Source organism: Barbus barbus, assembly GCF_936440315.1.
Source record: "Barbus barbus genome assembly, chromosome: 47".
Classification (NCBI taxonomy): domain Eukaryota; kingdom Metazoa; phylum Chordata; class Actinopteri; order Cypriniformes; family Cyprinidae; genus Barbus; species Barbus barbus.
Genome location: NC_136725.1, coordinates 22,615,960 through 22,634,067, shown reverse-complemented (window position 1 = coordinate 22,634,067; position 18,108 = coordinate 22,615,960). Strand labels below are relative to the sequence as shown.

The 18,108-nt window shown below is 34.7% G+C and overlaps 2 protein-coding genes across 5 annotated transcripts in view; one reads left to right on the top strand and one right to left on the bottom strand.

Annotated features, from left to right (window-relative positions):
- Positions 1-6,045, top strand: part of LOC306865594 (myosin-IIIb-like) — a 39,430-nt gene extending 33,385 nt beyond the window's left edge. For 2 of the 3 annotated variants that reach the window (XM_079410298.1, XM_079410299.1), the window contains 5 exons: positions 769-858; positions 1,818-1,983; positions 3,164-3,496; positions 5,414-5,483; positions 5,812-6,045. In XM_079410298.1, the coding sequence (XP_079266424.1) occupies positions 769-858; positions 1,818-1,983; positions 3,164-3,496; positions 5,414-5,483; positions 5,812-5,819 (667 nt within the window). In that variant the 3' untranslated portion in view covers positions 5,820-6,045. Of the gene's footprint in view, positions 1-768; positions 910-1,817; positions 1,984-3,163; positions 3,497-5,413; positions 5,484-5,811 lie in introns of those variants that run through there. The other variant, XM_079410300.1, reaches the window with a different exon arrangement.
- Positions 6,046-9,911: 3,866 nt separating this feature from the next.
- pdxp (pyridoxal (pyridoxine, vitamin B6) phosphatase) lies at positions 9,912-18,108 on the bottom strand. Of its 2 annotated transcripts, XR_013783892.1 has the most exons (3): positions 17,358-18,108; positions 12,481-13,275; positions 9,912-10,741 (listed from the first exon to the last, which is right to left on the bottom strand). XR_013783892.1 is itself a non-coding variant. In XM_079410498.1 (2 exons), exons 1-2 carry the CDS (start codon positions 17,953-17,955, stop codon positions 12,950-12,952), a joined length of 924 nt encoding a protein of 307 aa, XP_079266624.1. In that variant the 5' UTR covers positions 17,956-18,108; the 3' UTR covers positions 12,395-12,949. The 2 variants fall into 2 exon arrangements, 1 of the variants encoding a protein (XP_079266624.1); XM_079410498.1 differs by lacking the exon at positions 9,912-10,741 and having other exon boundaries at positions 12,395-13,275.

Here is an 18,108-nt window from a genome sequence, read left to right as displayed (position 1 = left end):
ATTTTTTACACTAGATTAAACAAAGCCAGTCAAAGAAGTTGCATTCAAGCACTGAAGCGCATCAACAAATTTGCAGCCATCCAGTCCTTAACATTATGTAGGCATGCAGATAGAGCGTGAATTTGAATTTAACTATCTCACGGGCAAATAAATATGTGTATCATCAGCATAATGATATGAATTATGAATTAATACTTTATATTTCCAAAAAATGTCCCTCAACGGTAGCATATAAAGGGAGAAAATAATTGGAGCAAGAATTGACCCTAGTGGGACTCCCCAAGGAAGATGTAATCTTGAAGAATTACAGCCCCCAATGCTAAAAGAAAAATAAAGATTTAAACCATTTAAGCACATTACCTTTTAGGCCAACCCAGTGTTAATTAAAATCTCATGGTCCACCATATCGACCCCTGCACTAAGGTCAAGCAAAATTAAAATAACATGTTTGCCATTATCCAGTGAAGCAAAGATGTCATTTAACACTTTGACCAACACTGTCTCAGTGCTATGCCAGGGCTTAAAGCCCGACCGAAAGGGCTCACCAATTGAATTCACAGTGATATGTGCTTGGCTAAAAAAGGTACATTTGAGATCGGTCTAAAATTATTAGGATCCTCTATTGCCAAATTAGGCCTATTTAATAATGGGAAAACTGTAGCATGCTTAAAATCTGCTGGACAGGTGACATTTTGCCAGCATGGGTCACATATCAGCATCTGAATATACAGTATTTAAGATATGCTGACTGTAACCTTGCTTTCTCAGACAAGCGGATGATCTCCTGATCGACAAACCTCTCGGCTGCTTCTTGGTGCGTGTGGGTCAGAGCCGGGAGGGTTACACACTGACCTTCAGGTGCGTTCTGCCAAAGCATGTCAAAATCAGCATCCTAGTCCACAGATAAAGGTGCTAAAACCACTACAAAAGCACCAGCATTAGTATGACGTGTGCTGCATATTTCAAGTTAAAGTAGTTTAAATTGAAAATGTAGTTATTCACTAAAAAAAGGCTTATAGTACATGAGTACATCAGTACAAATCGGCTTATAAAAACCTGTTTGTACGGTTTATATGCAAATCGGCTATTTTTGTATGTGTGTCTATGTAAAAAAAAAATTAAATAGCATTTATATAAATAATAATAAATACATAAGAATAAATATAAATGGTATATATGTGATGTTATTAATAATAATTTGCACAAACTACAATATTTTATTCATATTCAATTTTAATATTATTATTAATTATTAGTGCTGGGCAATGATTAATGGCATCCAAAATAAAAGATTTTTGTACATAATATATATGTGTGTACTATGTATATTCATTATGTGTATATATAAATACACAAACATGTTTAAATATTTATATATAAATTATATGAGTAGAAATATATACATGTAAATATTTTATAAATATATACTGTATGTGTGTGTCCTTATATATACTTAATAAATGTGTGTGTACTGTGTATATTTATGTACATAACTTTTATTTTTGATGCGATTTAATCATTGCCCAGCACTATTTATTATATAGAAACATTCATTTTTATATGAATAATGTAATGATGTGATAATGATAATATAATGGAAAAATATCTCTATTAATAATACTACTAAATATGAATAAATTTAAATAAATAGTATAAACGTGTTACAAATAATAATTATTCATTAATAATTTTATTATTATTAGTCATTAAAATTTATTGAATAAATTAATATTTATTAATTTGTTTAATTATGTTGTTGATGTTGAACTTATTTGTTTATGTATATATTTTTATTTATGATTTATGGCCTGTATCAGGGGTGCTGATCGCTGTCGTCACTATATGGTGGAGATGCAGAGCAATGGGAAGTATGTGATTCTCGGGGAGGATCGGGCTCACTCCTCTCTCACAGATCTGGTCCAGTATCACACTCAGGTGGGCATCAAGCCCTTCATGGAGCTGCTGACGCTGCCCTGCGGTCAGGTGAGTGTCCTGTACTCAGTGCTGGCAAGGTTACTTTGGAAATGTAATAGGTTACAGATTACAAGTTACCCTATTTCAAATGTAATAAGTAATGTAACTATTTCAATTGCTTAATTAAAGTAATGTAACTGATTACATTTGAGTACTTTTCTAAATTTCTAATGGATGTTTTCCATTGTTAATCATTTTGAAACCAGGCAGGGTTAACAATAGTACTCAACAATGATTACTGTCAGACTTTCAAATCCCTTATTACTTGAATTAAGGGTATAATCGTTTAATTTTAAAGCACAACCACCACAAGACTTTAGCACTGCCTTTTACTTTGAGATTGATTTGAGGTTAAACACAGATTTAATATCATAACAAGAAATAGTTATGCAAAGATTTTATTTCAAAAACAGTATCATAGCTATTAAACTATCACAGGAAACACTGGCATCTAACAATGCCTTGGGGGAAAAAAATAAAACACATGCATAAACAAATAAAATTGTTATTGAATAAGTATGTGTCCTAAACTCCTGAAACATTGGTGTCGTGTGTGTGTTCGTGTGTTTGTGTGTGTGTGTGTGTGTGTGTGTGTGTGTGTGTGTGTGTGTGTGTGTGTGTGTGTGCGTGAATTAGTGCTGTCAAACGATTAATCGCATCCAAAATAAACGTTTTTATTTACATAAAATGAGTGAGTACTGTGTATATTTATGATGTATATCTAAATACAAACACATGCATGTATATATATATTTAAGAAAAATATGTAATGTTTATATATTAAATATATTAATATTTAATACAAAATATAATAATATAAATGTATATACATATAAATATTTTCAATATATATACTGTGTGTGTGTGTGTGTGTGTGTATATATATATAACACTGTACACATACATACATTATGTAAACAAAAACTTTTATTTTGGATGCGATTAATCGTTTGACAGCACTAGTGAAAATATTCAGATGTAACCCCTTTTGTAATGTTAACATTTTCATAATTAACTAATTTAATTACACATTTTTTTTCAGTAACTGTAACTGATTACAGTTACATTTATTTTGTAATTAAATACCGTAACTCTGTTACATGTAACTAGTTACTCCCCAACACTTCGCTCCATTCACAGCCATGTGTTCATTGTCAAGAGAGAGTAACGCTGGTTTGTGTGTGTGCAGATGTGTGATCAGGAGCCCGACTATGAGGAGCTCAAAGCGTTTACATCATCATCATCGGCGGCAGTGGAGCATCCCGCTGAGCATCAGGACATGGACACGGGTTCACATAATGTGCACTTACAGATGCAGAGGCTCTTCCTGCCACCGGGAGGAGGCACAAACACAGAGTCCCACAAACCGCCGGTGCTCAAGCGCATCTCTGACCGCCGCAGACGCGTCGAAGCTGCTCAGATGGAGCACAAGGACGACGGTCCAACCGGAGAGAGCAGACCGTTCCCTCGACTCTACCCCTCCATACGACTGGCCATGAGAGAAATCCAGCAGATCCAACAGGTACAAACACACATGCACAGAGGATACACCCTTGACTACTTATGACGTATTTCCTGTATTTGGTCCAAGTGTTCAAGTGAGGATGAAGACCACAAATGTGTGTCGAACTTTTCATTACCTGATGGGACACACTTGGTGTTATAAAAATGCAAGTGTTTACATAGCTTTATTTTAAATTTAAATTCTTTTCATTTTAAAATCAACTTCTAAATGTCTGTTCACTAGTCCCTATAACATGACACAATTTAATTTGTGGTGCTTCTAATTAAGTGATGAAAATCAGTTGCAAATATTGTACAAAATAAATATCACCACCACTCATCTTTGCACCAATAAAATGTGCAACACATTGTTTTAATGCCAAATCATATGTAATAATAGGCCCTATCTCATTATTATATTAATATTTAACTTGCATTGGAAAGGTTTCCGTGACCCCTCTTGTCTAGGGTGACCATACGGGCCATTTTTACTGGACGCATCCTTGCCAGGATTTCTATATTGCCAAAAATATCCAGGTTTAGGCTGTTTGCAGTGTGCAGGTAGATCGTTCAGAGCAGGCGGCTCCTTATGCTTTCGAATCACTCGCGCCTACTTTGGTGTCTTTTTTGATCGGTCCACAGCGACGCTTCAAGAACGAACAAACAAACGTGTGCATACAGATAGTGATGGGTGCGCTCGAAACACTGCTTCATGAAGCTTCGAAACCTTTACGAATCTTTTGTTTGTTTGTCGTGTTTCAAACTGTCAAAGTCGCGTCATTTCAGTAAATGCGGCTTCGTTACGTTATAACTGTTTTGAAATTTTAACAGTTCACTACTGGTCATCTCTCTGAAGCCTTTTTTAAAAATTGACTTCTAATTAAAACAGAACATGTGTGACCCGGGGCCACAAAACCAGTCAGAAGTGTCAATTTCTTCAAATTGAGATTTATACGTCATCTGAAAGCTGGGTAAATAAACTTTCCATTGATGAAAATCTGGAATCTGAGGGTGCAAAAAAATCTAAATATTGAGAAAATAGCCTTTAAAGTTGTCCAAATGAAGTTCTTAGTAATGCATATTACTAATCAAAAATGAAGTTTTGATATATTTATGGTGGGAAATTTACAAAATATCTTCATGGACATGATCTTTACTTAATATCCTAATGATTTTTGGCATAAAAGAAAAATCTATAATTTTGACCCATACAATGTATTGTTGGCTATTGCTACAAATATACCCCAGAGACTTAAGACTGGTTTTGTGCTCCAGGGTCACATGAAGGCTACAGTAGCATAACATACACGTCAGGGGTAATGCAGATGTATTCAGATATATAAATAAATAAAGACAGAAATGCATAAAATTTTTATTGTTTGATGTCGTTTCCAAATATATTTTAAAATTGGTTAAGAATTTGGTATTTTTAATTCCATTGACTTCATTAATATACAACCCAAATTCAGGAAACATTGGGACGTTTTTTTAAATTTGAATAAAATGAAATCTAAAAGAATTTCAAATCACAAGAGCCAATATTTTATTCACAATAGAACATAGAGAACATAACAAATGTTTCAACTGAGAAATTTTACAATTTTATGCACAAAATGATTTTTATGCTCATTTCACATTTGATGCCTACTTTTAAAAAAAGCTATTTATATAAATAATGATATAATAAATACATTTGAATTAATGAATACATAAATGCATAGTATATATTTAAATTATTATTATTATTATTAATAATCACTGTCAGTAAAGATGCCAGAAAAGCCTCCTCTCTGCGCTGCAGGCTAAATGCCACCTAGTCCGTCTGAGCTGATGTTTTCATGTGTTTGTTCTTGTTCAGACAAAAGCACACTGAAGTCACTAATCTGGAATTTTCCCCAGTTTTTCATGTCCTTTCAAATCCCATGTTTTTTTCCAGCACTTCCAGCAGAGCCCAGATCAGATCCAAGTCTCCTCCGGCAAAGCCTTGAGCTCGTGGAAGAGGACGGGTGAGTTATCAATCAGATTTCTTTCACTGGCTTTCATCCGTAAGCACAGTATTCAACTTCATATCAGCTGAACGAGCTCATTTTGACTGTTTATATGCTGATGAATTTCACAAAGTTATCATATGATTTGGAATACTGTTATGATCATTTTATAGTTTGTTCTTCTCATTTTTGGAGCCCTAGATTTCATCATAAAAAAAAGAATAATAAATATAAGAAAGAATGGTGTTTTGGAATGAATTATTCCTGTAATCGAGTTTTTTTTTTTATCTAATGTGTTCGTTTAGGAAATAAATGTTTTATTTTATTGTGTATTTGTCTGTTTCAGATGCATGACACTGTGGAGATTGAAGCTACAGATGTTTTTGATGCTGCTATCTGTGATTTTCGTTTTATTCAGTTTTTAGGTGTATGTAAATGTGAAATTTTAATTTTGATGAGGAGAAAACTACAGAGTAATTTGACACGTTTAACTTAATTTGTATTGTTGGTTGTAATGTTCTGTATTTTTATTTAATGTAAATGATGTTTTAGGTGATTGAATAAACGGTTGTGTTTGATACACTGCAGCTCTCTCGGAGTTTAAATGCATGAATGAATGAACTCTTGATGCAGATTGAATCGTGAATGTTTGGGTTTGTGTGTATTCAAGATTCTTTATTATTGTCACTATACTAAAAGTACAGCGAAATTAGAGCAATCCGTACAGTGCAATAACACATAAATTAGTGCAAGCTAAACATCTATACATTTAAAAAAACAAAAAAAATAGTCGAAAAACGAACAGTCAGATATTGCACGATGAGCAAAATGCCCATTTCGTAATACGCAATTACGTGGAAAAGGTCACGGTTGAGGTAGGCGGAAGTACCGAGTCAGTAGGCTTTTTAATATTAAAACACCCAGGATACGCACACGAAATGGGCATTTTAAACGATAAACTGACACAAAGACATTTGAATATGTGTATATGGTCCTCCTTCCGCACATTTGTAAACACTGACTCCGTACTTCCGCCTAAATCAACCGTGACCTTTTCCACGTAATTGCGTATTACGTGACGTCACGAACGCGCATCACAGAACAGAGCAAGGTGAGCGTTTGTGCTTATAAAACTTAAACTTTTTTATTTATTTTTGAAATGACCGATCGTTTCGCTAGATAACACCCTTATTCATCGTCTGGTATCGTTTAAAGCCCTTTGAAGCTGCACTGAAACTGTCATTTGGACCTTGAACCGTTTGGGTCCCAATGAAGTCCATTATATGGAGAAATGTTTTCATCAAAAACCTTAATTTCTTTTCGATTGAAGAAAGAAAGACATGGACATCTTGGATGACATGGGGGTGAGTAAATTATCAGCAAAAGTTTTTTTAAAAGTGAACTAATCCTTTAAGGAAGGTAGAGGACAGCCAATAATTTTTTGTGCTGAATTGATCACCCACTGGAGAGCTTTCTTGTCTGCCGCTGAGCTGCTGGCGTGCCACATAGAGATGCAGTACGTTATCACACTTTCAATGGCACAGCGATAGAAGGACTCTTGCAGATGATTCTTCCTCAGTGTCCTCAAGAAATAGAGTCGCTGTTGTGCTTTTTTGACCACTGCTGAAGTGTTTGTGTTCCAGGAAAGATCCTCAGTGATGTTTATGAATCTGAAAGCCTGAACCCTCTCCACGCAGACCCCGCTGATGTGCAATGGTGTAAGGTTTATGTTGTGCTTTCGGAAGTCAATGATGAGCTCTTTGGTTTTTGAAGCATTCAGAGCCAGGTTATTTGCCAGGTATGCGAACTCTTATGGACCAAAAGTATCTGGGAGGCTGGCTTTGATGTGTGTGTGTGTGTGTGTGCATGTTTATGTGGTTTATGAGGACACAAATTTGTATAATGACATGAGTATGACAGAGGTATTACAATATGAAGGTGGTTTATGAGGACACTGCCTATGTCCCCGTAATTCAAAAGGCTTAAAAAAACATACTAAATGGTGTTTTTTTTTTTTTATCTAAAAATGCACAAAGTCTCCTGTGAGGGCTAAGTTTAGGTGTAGGGTTGGTGTAGGGCAATAGCACACACAGTTTGTTCAGTATAAAAACCATTACGCCTATGGAGAGTCCCCATAAACCACAAAAACCAACGTGTGTGTGGTGTGTGTTGTGTGGTGTGTGGTGTGTGTGTTGCTGGAGCGGATGATCAGGGGTGGCTCTGATAGGAGGAGTTTAAAGGCTCTTATAAGAGTGTGTATCCCCACAAACCCACAGGATTCACAGCCGATCTTCAGATGGAGCTCATAGTGTTTGGGATTTTACTCTCTGTCACCTTCAGCGCCGTTCAAGGTAAAAATGACGATTACCGCAAATAATAACCACTGTAATCAGTCATGATTTTTGTGTATATACACACACACACACACACACACACACACACACACACACACACACATATATATATATATATATATATATATATATATATATATATATATACATAAACACACACACTGTATAATTTTATTGAGTGCATCTAATACATTTATAGATTATAAATATATTATTTACATATACAGTAGTACAATGCATATACTATTTGTACTGTTATTTACACTACAGGAATTAATCAGGAATTACATTTATTTAAATTTCTTCCTTTCTAACAAATACCTAAAAAAAACAGTTTTATATAATGCTTATATTTTTTATAAGCTGTATATATTTTCTATAAAAAAATATATTAAATATAATATATATATATAACTTATAAAAAATATATACATATTATATATTAAATTATATGATTATATATACTGTGTATATTTTACACTACAGGAATTCATTTTTTTGTTTGTTTTTTCAAACTTCTATTTAAATATATATAACATTTACAAAATTTTGTTAAAATATGTTTATGTATATCTAATTGGTCACTTTATTTTAATGGCCAATTCTCACTACTATTAACTATTAACTTGGCTTTTTGCCTCCATAAACTCCTAATTTGCTGCTTATTAATAATTTATAAGGTAGTTAAGTTCAGGTAGTATAAATATGGTCATGCACAATAAGGCATTAATATGTGCTTTATAAGTACTAATATGCACAGTTTGAGTGAGAATTAGTCTCTAAACTAAAGTGTTAGCATTTATTAATTGTAGTTTTTTTACACAACGAGAATTGATCTTTTAGTGGTGTGAATGTTTTCAGAAGTGGTTTTGATTTTCAGGCGTCACACCCAGATGTTGCATTGAAACGACTAAGAAGTTTCCTCTCGAGATTCTGATGAAAGTGACTAAATATGAGGTGCAGACGAGCCACGGCGTCTGCGCCATCGACGCGCTCGTGTGAGTTATTGATATGAGTTATTGAATGATGAGTTCCTGAAGGATGTTATTAATGTGCGGTTTCTGCTTTCAGACTCCATGCCAAAGACAAGCGATACTGCGCGACGCCCAAACTTGAGCGAATCCTGCAGATCTTACTGAAGATGAAGACGCCGCGCGGCCTGAGAAACACCTCTGCTGTTTGAAACATCAGTCACGCGCTCTTTAAGAAAACATTTACTCATTGCTTCTGTTTGCATGGTTTTCTACGTCTTCAAATTAATTCAATGATCTTGCATATAGCTTCTGCATTTTGTACACATTTTAAATAACTTTCTTACAAAAAAAGTTTAATTTGTTTTAAAATGTTTTATGTATTAGGTTTGTAATGCTTTTAGAAAGTATAAATGATCGCTTCAAGGTGAAGTTTCTTGTCTTGTATTATGGTTGAATTAAATAGCTGTTAGTTTTATGAAGTTACTTTGTTTTGATAAAAAAAATGTAAAATGGGTTTATAATGGAAAACATCAATCTTATGAAAAACAGTGAAGACACGTGCTATTTTTCAAGGATCACGTGACACTGTATAGGCCAGAAATATATAACATAATAATGACTGATACAAACATGGTTTTCATCTTCATTGTCACATGCTTGAAAAATAAAATGCATGCATATATGTATATATATATGATGCTTTTACAATATATTCACATAGGAAACAATTCTATTAATGTAAATAAATGTGTGTGTGTACAATGAACATTTGACGTTTTATTAGTAATACTGTATTAATAATAAAACAAATGTTCATGTTCACCGTGCATTGACTAGTTAAACATTATTTTAAACATATATAGGCGTAAATGCTGAGATTTAGATTAACTAAATTTTATATAATATATAAAACATCTTTATATAATATGCGTTTGACAGTTTATTCATTTAAAAAAAGGTTGCAATTAGCCAATTAACTGTTGCATCCTCAATTTTCTGTTAGAATAACTTGAGTCTATTTTAATAACACTTAACTATACTGAAGGTTTTAGTTACTGAGCCATGAAGCATCAATCTACTGTAAATTGAATCATGGGCAGACAATAATAATGACAAGATACAAGGCATATTTTTATTTCTAAAAAAGTTAATTCACACCACAAAGAGCATTAAATCCATCAAAGCAGTTCACAGTTGACTTCAGATGCATTTGCATGTTTGTCTTCAATATTATCGCCGTTGAGAATTAGATGTTCATAATGGACACAGAGTCTAAAGACAATAAACCATGACCAGAAATCACTCAGGATTACAGTTTTTGTAATAAAATGGTCCAGTTTCAACGAACGGTTGACTGGCTAGAATCAAAACCACAATATCTTCTCATTCATGCAGGTTGACATTCGGTGGGATGATTTTGGATAGATTACATTAGATTTGCAGATGTTTCATATTTCACACCTACATTTCACTGCTGGTTATACTCTGTATAATTGTGTATGTGACAAATAAAAAATGTTTTTGAGCTTTACATGAAGCCGAACCAATGAATAAAACACGGCTCTCGAACATCAACTGCTCCAGTCCAAAAAGGTCACTTTTGTTAATAAAGGCAGTTAAAACCCAATCAACAAACAAGTGAGCAGTAGTCAGACATTTTCATCAAGATCTGAATAACAAATCTCAGGCAAACAACACTAATGCAATTAAACCTAAATAAAAATGGATTCAAAATAAATACACAAACACTAATTGGCACATAAATTAGTCCCTGCATTGGTCAAACTGCTCTAAACTGTCCCATTACCAAGTAGAGATTTGGATTGGCAAAGTGCTTTAACTAGACTTGACTAATCACCAATGCGGTTTACTTCATCGTAACTCATGTTAGAGTCAAGGGATGGTAGTTGATTGTCTTCTGACTGATGGCTGAGAATGAAGCTGCGTTCTGAAAATACAGGACTGAAGTTGAATGTCAGCAGTCAATCATTAACACACTCGCTGCTTAACCAAACACAGACCACAAACACGTCTCATCTCACTGTTAGCGGCACTTCAAAACACATTTGTTCTCTACATACTGCTATGGATTATACTCCTTCATAAAATAATCAACTAAATAAAATAAAACTTTATTGAAAGCTAGTTTTAGGGGAATTATTTTTTATTTTACACTTCCTTAGTTTTTTATTTGTTGCAAGATATTAAGGAAATATCAATTAAAATGATTGATATATGAAAAAAAAAAAATCCACTTATTACCTTTCACAAATCCAATTTAAGGGGACTATATATAACAAAAAATAAAAATTAGGAAAATGTTAGAATGAATTCAAAAATAAAATCCCCATATATCTTTCAATAATAAAGTAAAAAAAAAAAAAAACATTCAATTATATACAAATAAATAAATAAATCCCCTCAAAATCAAGTAAAAGGGGAGATATCTATTCAGTCAATATAAGTAGATTTCCGTCATCATTTACTCTCTCTCCAAACCCGGATGACTTTATTTTTTTCTATGGAGCACAAAAGAGGTTGAAGCAGAATATTCACACGAGGAAATCAGGATGAGTGTCATTAAAGTCCAGACAAGACAAAACGCCTCCTGCAGTCATACAGAGCTCATCTCATGCACGACTGCTTCTCAAAGACGGCTTGTCTTTCTGGAGTTGGACAGCATCCGTTGAGTTACAGGGAAGAAAGGAAGTCATATTCATATTCAAGTTCATCTTCTTTAATATACTGCTCTTTGTCTGTTGAAAGCACGTGCTGCATAAATGAGTCTTATCTGAGGGGCTGTGTTTACTGTGAGATTCGTCTGATAGATGAAGCTAAACTGAAACCAACACAAGCTGAAGACACTGTAACTGTTGGATTCATCTCATTCCTTTTGATCCATCAAACAATTAAATAATAGCAGAACATTTAAAAAACTCTAATTCAATGTAAATTTTATAGATTTTTTTTTACTTAAGGAGATCGTATTTGTTTTACCTTTTAATAATAAAATAAAACCCATTCAAATATAAAATCACCTTTCAAAAATAAAATAACGCAAAATGCATTAATTAAATATTTAATACTTGTATTATTGAAAGGGATTTTTATTTTTGATTTCTGAAAGGTAATTACATTTTCATTTTTCAATTAAATATCAATTAATTTAATATATGTTATTTGATATTTTACTAAATTCTGAAAATATGAAATAATTCATGAAAAAAATGGAAGTCACCAATAATAAAATAACAAAAAAAACTACATTCTACAATTAAAACTACAATTACATTAAAACATGACATAAAACAAATCTCCTTAAATATTATTACCTTTCAATAATAAAATACAATAAAATAAATTAATAAATCCCCTAATATATAATTATTTTTAAATAAAAACAAACAAAAAAGTTTTGTAATTGTTTGTATTATTGAAAGATATTTTAGGGGATTTAATTATTTTGTGTGATTTTATTATTGAAAGGTAATTATACTGAGGGGGGGGGATTTAATTTTTTTCACTCCTTATTTCCTTAATATTTTATATCTTCTTTACAAATTAGGAAAATATAAAACAATGAATTAATGAACATTTTTTTGAGTCCTCAAATAATTTTTTTTTTTTTAAACTCTTTAAAATGAAAAACGAATTAAATAAAAATGAAACCCCTTTATATATTCTTACCTTTCAGGAAAATGAAATAAAATGGGAAAAATTTGTGACCCTGGAGCACAAAACCAGTCTTAAGCAGCACAGGTATATTTGTAGCAATAGCCAACAATATGGGTCAAAATTATCCATTTTCCAAAAATCATTAGGATATTAAGTAAAGATCATGTTCCATGAAGATATTTTACACATTTCCTACCGTAAATACATCAAAACATAATTTTTGATTAGTAATATGCATTACTAAGAATTTCATTTAAATTTAATTTTTTTTGCACCCTCAGATTCCAGATTTTCAAATAGTTGCATCTCGGCCAAATATTGTTCTATCCTAACAAGCTTATTTATCCAGCTTTCAGATGATGTATAAAAAACGGACTCTTATGACTGGTTTTGTGGTCCAGGGTCACATGTATTTAAGTGGGATTCTGTGGTGATTTGTTCAGACGCCAGCAGAGCGTCCGGTTGAGGAACGGTGTAGTTGTCAGTCCTCCAACACCTGCAGGAAATCGGCCACAGACTCCATCACGTAATCGGGTGCGCAGTGCTTCTGCTGCGGCTCCTGGCTGTCTCTGTACGCGAGCGCCTCCTGCAGCGTGGAGACGCCCGTCAGCGTCAGCACCGTGGTCAGGCCGCAGTTGCTGCCGAACAGAACGTCCGTCTCCAGCCGGTCTCCGATCATCAGCGAGCGTGCCGGGTCCACACCGAACTGGCTGGCGATGCAGTCGAACATGAAGCGGCTGGGCTTCCCGATGACCGTGGCCTTCCTGCTGCTGGCCGTCTCCAGAGCGGCCGTGAGGCTGCCGGACCCTGCGTCACAGTCACACTAGAGCTGCACCATTAATCAGTAAACACCCTCACCATTTCATCTCTAAATGACAACGATTCGCCCGTGTCTATTAAACCTTTGAAAAAGTCCGGAACATTCAAACCTGTGTTTGAGCTTACGGATGGGTGTATAGATCCTAAAGTATCGATGAGAAAACTCTTAAAACTCTTATCGATACTCTTAATAAAAAATATTGATACTAAGGCGTTTTATTTATCAATGATTTTTAGTGTTGGGTATCGAAAACCGGTTCCAAATTTCCAAGAACTGGATATTTGATAAAGCCTGGAGTTTTAGCACGATTTAGCCCTGATTTCTCCCTACTGAGAATCAGAGCAAAAATCTGGTCAAGCACCTCGATCAGTTCTGATGTTCGGCGCAGATGATCTGGTAATGTGAGGCGTTCACCGATCGTATTTTGCACCTCCAGATCTGCTCTCACACAAATCAGGGCTGCCCCGATCATATCAAACATGTTTGATATTTAAGTCAGGCGTTTTAAAATCCTAACCGATTATGAAATCTGGTTGCAGCACACACATAAGGAGAATCTTAGCAGATTGTCTTCCCTCAAATCTTAAACATGCACACACTACAAGAAAAAAAAAAAATCGTGGCACATCACACACTACAACCAGGTTTCATAATTAAAAGATTTTTAAACTCCTATAGTGTGAGCCCGGGGTTTAGACGCGTGCATTTCGATTCTGCATTCGCATTTTAATGTGATTCAAACTGATTAAAGTGCAGGAACACAAGGAACTTCTGCCTTGTTTGCCTTGTCTGTTCACTCGGGCGCCATATTTGCAACACCTCCGGGCAGCTCAAACAAGACCAAGTCCTATCTAGATGAATGGGGGAATCCTGAAATCTAAAAAATCGGCTCCCTGAACTCAAGATTAAATGACATATTTCAAATCAGCAACAAAATCTGAAATGAACTGCCCCCATGAATGTCGTTTCTTATGCTCAAATAGCGTTTAAAAAGCTTATTTTTCAGGCTAGATCAGCCAATATGGTTATGACTGCGCACAAGCATCGGCTGCTCTAGCCTCAGGTTTCTATGGGAACCAGAGCTGTTGCAGTGATGCAATGACTTGACCAATCAGTGAATGGGTCTTTCATTTAGAAGAAGGGACTATCCCACCATATTGCACGTTGCAGTTTCTCCCATTCATAAGTATAGGAGTGAATCATCTTTGTATTTCTATAGTCTTTGGTGCACCGGTCTCGGCCGAAACTGAATTATTTCATATTTATCGACCAGTATGCAGAAAACTACATCAGTCTTTAACACTTTAATATTTGAAATTTATATTAGCGTACTTGTTTTTGCTGTGGTATTTTTGAAAAAGCATAGGTAAAAGTTCCTCTGGTAGGCTGCAGATTTTTGCTCATGTTATTCAGCTACAGCAGAATGCTTTGTAAAAAGACACAGAATAAATGTTTGATTTAATTTTTTATACATTGGATTTATCTTATTGGATTCGAAACTAGGAATCGATGAGAATCAGAATGGATAAAATTCAAATGTTTAACCAAAAAAAATAATGCATACAATATGCATTAAATTGGACGAATGCATATTGTTAGCGAATTATTGTGTAGGATAGAACTATTTTCCTGCTCATCTGAACACAGCAAATGTTGGAAGGCAGAACCAATCAATCACAGAGAGCGTTCACTCTCTTCTGACAGTGCGTTCAAACCTCATTCGCTGACGCTCATTGTGAATCAGTCAATGTGTTTCTGACAGTCAGCTTCTAGAGTCACTCAAACAGGCCTAAATAACAGCTCGGCAGAGCTAAAGCTTCAAACGCTTGAGGACTGGAGGAATTTTGGATAGATTTTAGACAGAATAAACCTCTTGAAAACATGTCCATGTCACATTTCACATCGAAATGGTTTATTTTGATGTGAGGTTTAAAGACTTTCTGACCAATACATGTTTTTTTGCTTGACCCTTTCTAGTAGTTTATGACAACAATGTTTTCCAGGATTGGAATCAAGGCTAGGACAATGTTTTAAGCAATGATTTGAATTGTGTTTTTAAATGACAATTAAGCACATTTACGCCCAAAACTCTCATTACTGTCATTAAAAAATACCTTTAATGTTATAATGGGAATTTTTTTTTTTTTTTTTAAATAAAAAAAAAAAAATAAATAAATAAATAAATAAATAAATAAATATATATATATATATATATATATATATATATTTTATTATTATTATTATTATTATTATTGGATTACAGCAGTGTTGAATTGTCATGAAAACGAAGCAGAAAAATATTATTTTTTATAAATAATGTATTTTTAATGTTTGCATTACAGCAATGAGTGTTGTTGGATTGTCATTAAAAAGAATGCAAAAAAATCTCAATTAACCTAAAACAGACTTTATTCTCTTATTTCCCAATTTTTTTTTTTTTCCTGCTTATAGTGCCCATGATTTTAATAGCCATAACGCATAAAAATATGATATTATAAACAAACTATTTATTTATTTTATTCTACAAGCAATGAGAGTTTTGGTGGAGAAAATGTCGAATTGACATAAAATGTCAAAATGCAGAAAGTTGTTATAGTCCTTCAAATAGGCTTTATTTCCTTTATTAAAAAAAGCTTAATTTTCCCATATTTGTAAAGTTTTTTGATTTAAGAAATTATATGAATAGTGTATTTCACATTTACACCCAAAACTCTCACTACTGTCATTTAAAAAAAAAAAAAAAAAGGATTTACTTTCTTATTGCAAAAAAATTCTGCTCAGTTACCATGATTTTAAAAGCCAGAATGCATAAAAAAATATTATATCATAAATAAACATTTTATTTTATTTTGTATTGCAAGCAATGAGAGTTTTAGTGGAGAAAAGTGTTGAATTAACTAAACATCAAAATGATGTCAATGCAGAAAGTCATAAATAATAGTCCTTAAAATTGGCTTTATTTTCTTTCTAAAAAAACTTGATTCTTCCACATTTGTAAGTTTTTATTTTGCTTTAAGAAATGATATGCACAGTGTATTTTAATGCCAACTAAGCACATTTTGCACCCAAAACTTCGTCATTTTAATTAATTATTGTCATTAAATAAAAAAGTATTTAATTGATGCTGCAGATTTTAACGAATGAGAGAACAGATGCAATCCTTCAGAACAGATTTTGACAATTGTTCATATTTGTAATGTTTTCCAGGACTGTATGGGAACCCAATATTTAGCTTTTTAGAAATTTCTGTTTGCATAATTACACCCAAAACTATGATTTGAGAACAAACCATGGCAGCACATTATCACATAAAACAAATCTTCAGTTTAAACCACAGGCTATACCACTCTATATCAGACTTTCATTTTTGATTTTGAGGTGATGTTTGACCTGGACATGTTTCATGTTGGCAAGGTTACTTTGGAAATATAATAGGTTACCGATTACCTCATCTAAGCAGTGTAACAATTTCAATTACTTTATTAAAGTAATGCAACTGATTACATTTCTAAATTTCTAATGTTTCCTACTGTTAATAATTTTCAGACATGTACAGCAGGCAGAGTTATCCTTACATTACTCAACACTGATTACTATCAGACTTTCAAAATCTTTCATCAATTGAATTAAGATTATAATCATTTAATTTTAAAGCACAGCCACCACAAAATCAGACTTTAGCACTTAGTTTTACTATGAGATCATTCTGAGGTTAAATACAGGATTAAAACCATAAGAAATAGTTATTATTAGCTATGATACTGATTTTGAAATCAAATCTTTGCATAGTTATGACAGAAAACACAGGCATCTAGCAAAGCCTTGGAAAAACTGTTACAAAATAAAGCATATACATAAAACCAAATAGGAAATTAAACGGTTATCAAACAATTAGTGTTCAATTGACATTTGTGTTTCATATTTTAGAGCAGTCACTGTAATTTATGAAAGAAATCAGCTAAATCTGTTATGTGGGTGGGTGTGAAAATATTCAGATAACCCATGACATCCACATTCGCTGCTTCTGATTTTAATAAGATTCCCTTATCCATGCACAGCCCTAACTTACCCGGGGTGACCCTGCCTCCTTTCAGCGGGTGCCAGGGGTCCGGGTCAGTGGCCAGGAACAGGCACTCAGAGTTCCTCAGGTAGCAGCAGGCTTTGGCGAGCTTCATGAAGGTGAAGTTCTCGTCGTATCCCACCAGCACCGCCTTCACATCCGGGTCCAGCGGGCAGGTGTAGATGCTAGCGCCCGGCTCCGCGTCCTCCTCCTCCACCACCGGCACCCCGGCGTCCCGCAGCTCCTTCATCACCCCGCCGCAGCCGATCACGTACACCTTCCCCCTCAGCCGCGCCACGTCGCGCAGGTACGCCGCGGAGCAGTACGCCGAGCTGAAGATCTCCTCCTCCGCGACGTCCGCGAAGCCGAGGCGGCTGAACTTCTGCACATAGTTCTCCCGCGGCCTGGTGCAGTTGTTGGTGACGAAGAACACGCGTTTGCCGCGCTGCTTGAGCAGACTGACCACCTCCGGAGCTCCGGTAACGGCCGTTTCTCCGTTCCAGATGACGCCGTCGCAGTCGAACAGCACGTTGTGTTGGGCGTCCAGCAGGTCCCGGATCTGAGCGCCGCGGAGCATCACGCAGCCCCTGCCACCGCCGCCTGCCATCCTGCTGGCTTGAGATCCTATGATAGAGACAAGCGACGAAATGCGTCTGTTTTAATCAAACGCGCTAAGAGGATCCCGTACGTTAACGGTTATGAACGCGACGCAGTAGAGCGGTTCACCAGCGCTTCCATCCCTGCTGCTGCCGGTGGAGGC